The 3351-nt window shown below is 40.5% G+C and overlaps 1 protein-coding gene across 1 annotated transcript in view; it reads right to left on the bottom strand.

Moving 5' to 3' along the window:
* LOC107562157 (5-hydroxytryptamine receptor 2A-like) overlaps positions 1–3351 on the bottom strand; it is a 6047-nt gene that overhangs the window by 1999 nt on the left and 697 nt on the right. The window contains exon 2 of the mRNA XM_016246742.1: positions 2261–2461. Coding sequence (XP_016102228.1) covers positions 2261–2461 — 201 coding nt within the window. The remainder of the gene's footprint in view (positions 1–2260; positions 2462–3351) is intronic.

Here is a 3351-nt window from a genome sequence, read left to right as displayed (position 1 = left end):
ACAAAGAGAACCCAATCAAATGGAACAATGAATTCTGAATTATACTAACAAATTCTGAAGGAAAATGTCAGGACATCTGTCTGAGAATTAAATCTTAAGAGAAAGTGGGTCATGCAGCAACACAACGACCCCAAGCACAAAGAATGGTTAAAGATGGCCAAGTCAAAGTCCGGACCTTAATCCAATTGAAATGTTGTGGAAGGACTAGGGCTGGACATAATGGTGATATGATTTTTAAACACATTTCCGATATTTCTTTACCAGTGTTTCCCATACATTGACTTATTTATTGGTGATGAAGAATGGACACCACATGACCAGGAAGAGAAAGAAGACAATCCCCAAGACTTTGGAGGCTCGTCGCTCATTGTTCAAAGCTTGAATCATGCCTCGTCTGCCTTGGCCTCGTGGACCTTGTGCAGACTTGTTGGAGGAGGACTTACTGTTCAGCAAACTTGTGTCACTTATCTCAGCAGAATGTTTGGAGTGGCTCCTGCTCTCTTGTGGGAAAGCAGTGCTGTGCCTCTGGAGATCACGGAGAGTGAGGTAATAGCAGACCACCATGATGACCAGAGGACCGAAGAAGGCCACGGATGAGCCAACAAGGACGAAACGAGGCTCATTCAGGGTGCAAGTGCTATTTACAAACACCTTCTTCTTGTCCTGGAAACCCATTACTGGAATGGGCAGCGACAGCACTGGAAGAAAAAAAGCAAGAAGAATGACGAATCAGAAAGCATGTTTAATCCATCGCATCCCACCAATTAAATAAAAGTGGAGACTGTCGTGATTTCATGTGAACATGTTTACTGGTGTGAACAGTCACACAAAGCCATTTCATTCCAGTTTTCCCCACTCAAAAAAGTAAAAGCTGTCAAAAGACAGATACAATATAATGATTAATGGCCTGTTATTGATTTATGACATATAACCATGTGAGTCCCATTATAAAACTGCTACTTTAAAAAAAAAAAAACTTTTTATTTTTATTATTTATAAACAAAGATGCTCATAGGGTTGGTAGGTGTTAAGCACAAAACCATAAGAAGAGCTGTGCAGAAATATTAAGCTTTATGCATCAGAAATGCTAAATCCATACGAAAAATCCGGTTGGAATGCTGACTGTGATGAAGGCGTAAACAAGCCTGATGCAGCAGTAATCGCTTCTCCTGTCAGTTCCTGTTAGTGCTGTGTACTCTCTAGGTAAAGACGTCAAGCAAAGTCCATGACGCCCCAGGAAGCACACAGAAACAGGATCAGACTGCTTGCCTGACTGCTCACATTGAGTCATCATACTGAACGAGCAGAGGAGCAGCTGCAACATCCTGCAACCTAAACTAGCGATGTGCTTCAGATTCAGAAGATGCTGATGTGTTCACCTATGGGCAGATGTGAACCTGTGGCAAGATGTGAGCGATCGTTAACACCAAGTCCTGTAGGGTCACAATCAGTGTTGGGGAAAGTTACTTTTGAAAGTAATTGCATTACTCCATAAAAATAACTAACTGCTTTAATTAGTTACTCTACTTTTTGTAACCTGAGCTGAGCTTATTTATTTTTTTATAAAAAAAGACCAAAAAGTTTTATTTTTGGCAGCTGTAAAGGCTCTCGCCCTCCACTTGTTCCAAACCTGTATGAGTTTCTTTCTTCTGCTGAAGACATTTTTGAAGAATGTTGGTAACCAAACATTTAACGGTAGCCATTGACTTCCATGTTTTTTTTTTGCCAAACCTTGGATGTCAATGGCTACTGTCAAATGTTTCGTTACTCAGTTATTTAATTATTTATTTATTTAATTTGGTGTCCAACACACACACACACACACACACACACACAAGTGTGGAACAAGTGGAAGGTGAGTAAATGAAGAAATAATTATGATGTAAATAAATGATTAAAGTGAAGACTGGAATTTTTCAATGTTAAAATACTTTTTGGTAGGTTGACTTCCTGAACAGTGAAAACTGTGGCTCTTTGGCACATTATTATTTTTATTATTATATATACAGTATATTTGTAAATCCAGGCAATCACAAATTAAATGTGGGTTTATTCATTCAAACAATCATTATTTTTGCCATTCCGTTCAATAGTGCCACTAGAAGTGACAGAAATTATTTAAGGTAATAAGGCTTTATTCTTGTTTTCTTTTAAGCCTGATGAAGGCCTGTGCACTGAAATGTGTTGACTTCAGTACTGTATATCATCATTAACCACAACATTATCTTTTGTATTTCTGAACTGGATGCTTCATTCTCACCTACAGAAATGGTCCAGACACTGATTATTTTGATCATGGTCTTGTGAAGTGAGTTGCTGCGGCTGTATTTGATTGGATTACGGATGCCGATATAGCGGTCCAGAGAGATGGCGCACAGGTGCATGATGGAGGCTGTGGAGAAGAGCACGTCAAGGAAGATCCACAAGGGACACAGCAGTTCAGGGAGAGGCCAGATGTGATCTGGAAACAGAGACACAGGCACTGATATGAGTAGAGGTCAGTCTAGTCCTTTTAATAAACCATGGTAGGGACCAAAACTCACTATCAACTAGTTGCTTATTTGCATGCATATTACTAGCATATTGGACGTTTTTTTTTAGTTTTGCATAAATGGAGACAGAGGCATGTATTTCCAATGAGCCTAGGTAGCCTTAAGTTGTTCTTTTTTTTTTTTGGACAGTACTTACTGTAAAGAATACTAATTAGAGAGGCTGGCATTACTAGGAATCCCACCAGCATGTCTGCCACGGCCAGTGAGCATAGAAAGTAGTTGGTGGCATTGTGCAGTTTTCTCTCGATGGACACGGCCATAATTACCAGTATATTCCCTGCAACAGTAAAAAATATGAACGCCAGAATGAACAGGGCTGGCCAGTTCTTCACCGTAGGTTGTGTGTCCTCTAATTCTGGGAGGTTGGATTTGAAATAGCTGTGGTTGAGGTCCAAAGAGACATTCCAGGGAAGAGTAACATTCAACAAGGCCATTGTGGTAAAAGTAAAATTTAAGTCTCTCAGCAACTGTCAGTGTTGATTCTGTGTGATCAGTCTCAGGTGTCAACTGACTTCAGGCCGTCTTTGCTAGAACTGCTTACTCTTGTGGTTGTTCGTCCTACACCTAAAAGAGATGGAAAATACTGGTTAGACAGACAGATAGATAGAACGATAGATAGATAGAACGACAGAACGACAGAGACAGAACGACCGACAGACAGAAAGAACGACAGAGACAGAACGACCGACAGACAGAAAGAACGACAGAGACAGAACGACCGACAGACAGAAAGAACGACAGAGACAGAACGACCGACAGACAGAAAGAACGACAGAGACAGAACGACCGACAGACAGAA

This window comes from Sinocyclocheilus grahami, unplaced genomic scaffold (genome assembly GCF_001515645.1).
Source record: "Sinocyclocheilus grahami isolate Dianchi unplaced genomic scaffold, SAMN03320097.WGS_v1.1 scaffold810.1, whole genome shotgun sequence".
NCBI classification, from domain to species: domain Eukaryota; kingdom Metazoa; phylum Chordata; class Actinopteri; order Cypriniformes; family Cyprinidae; genus Sinocyclocheilus; species Sinocyclocheilus grahami.
Note: the sequence above shows the minus strand (reverse complement) of the source record. Positions and strands in the feature narration are given on the sequence as shown.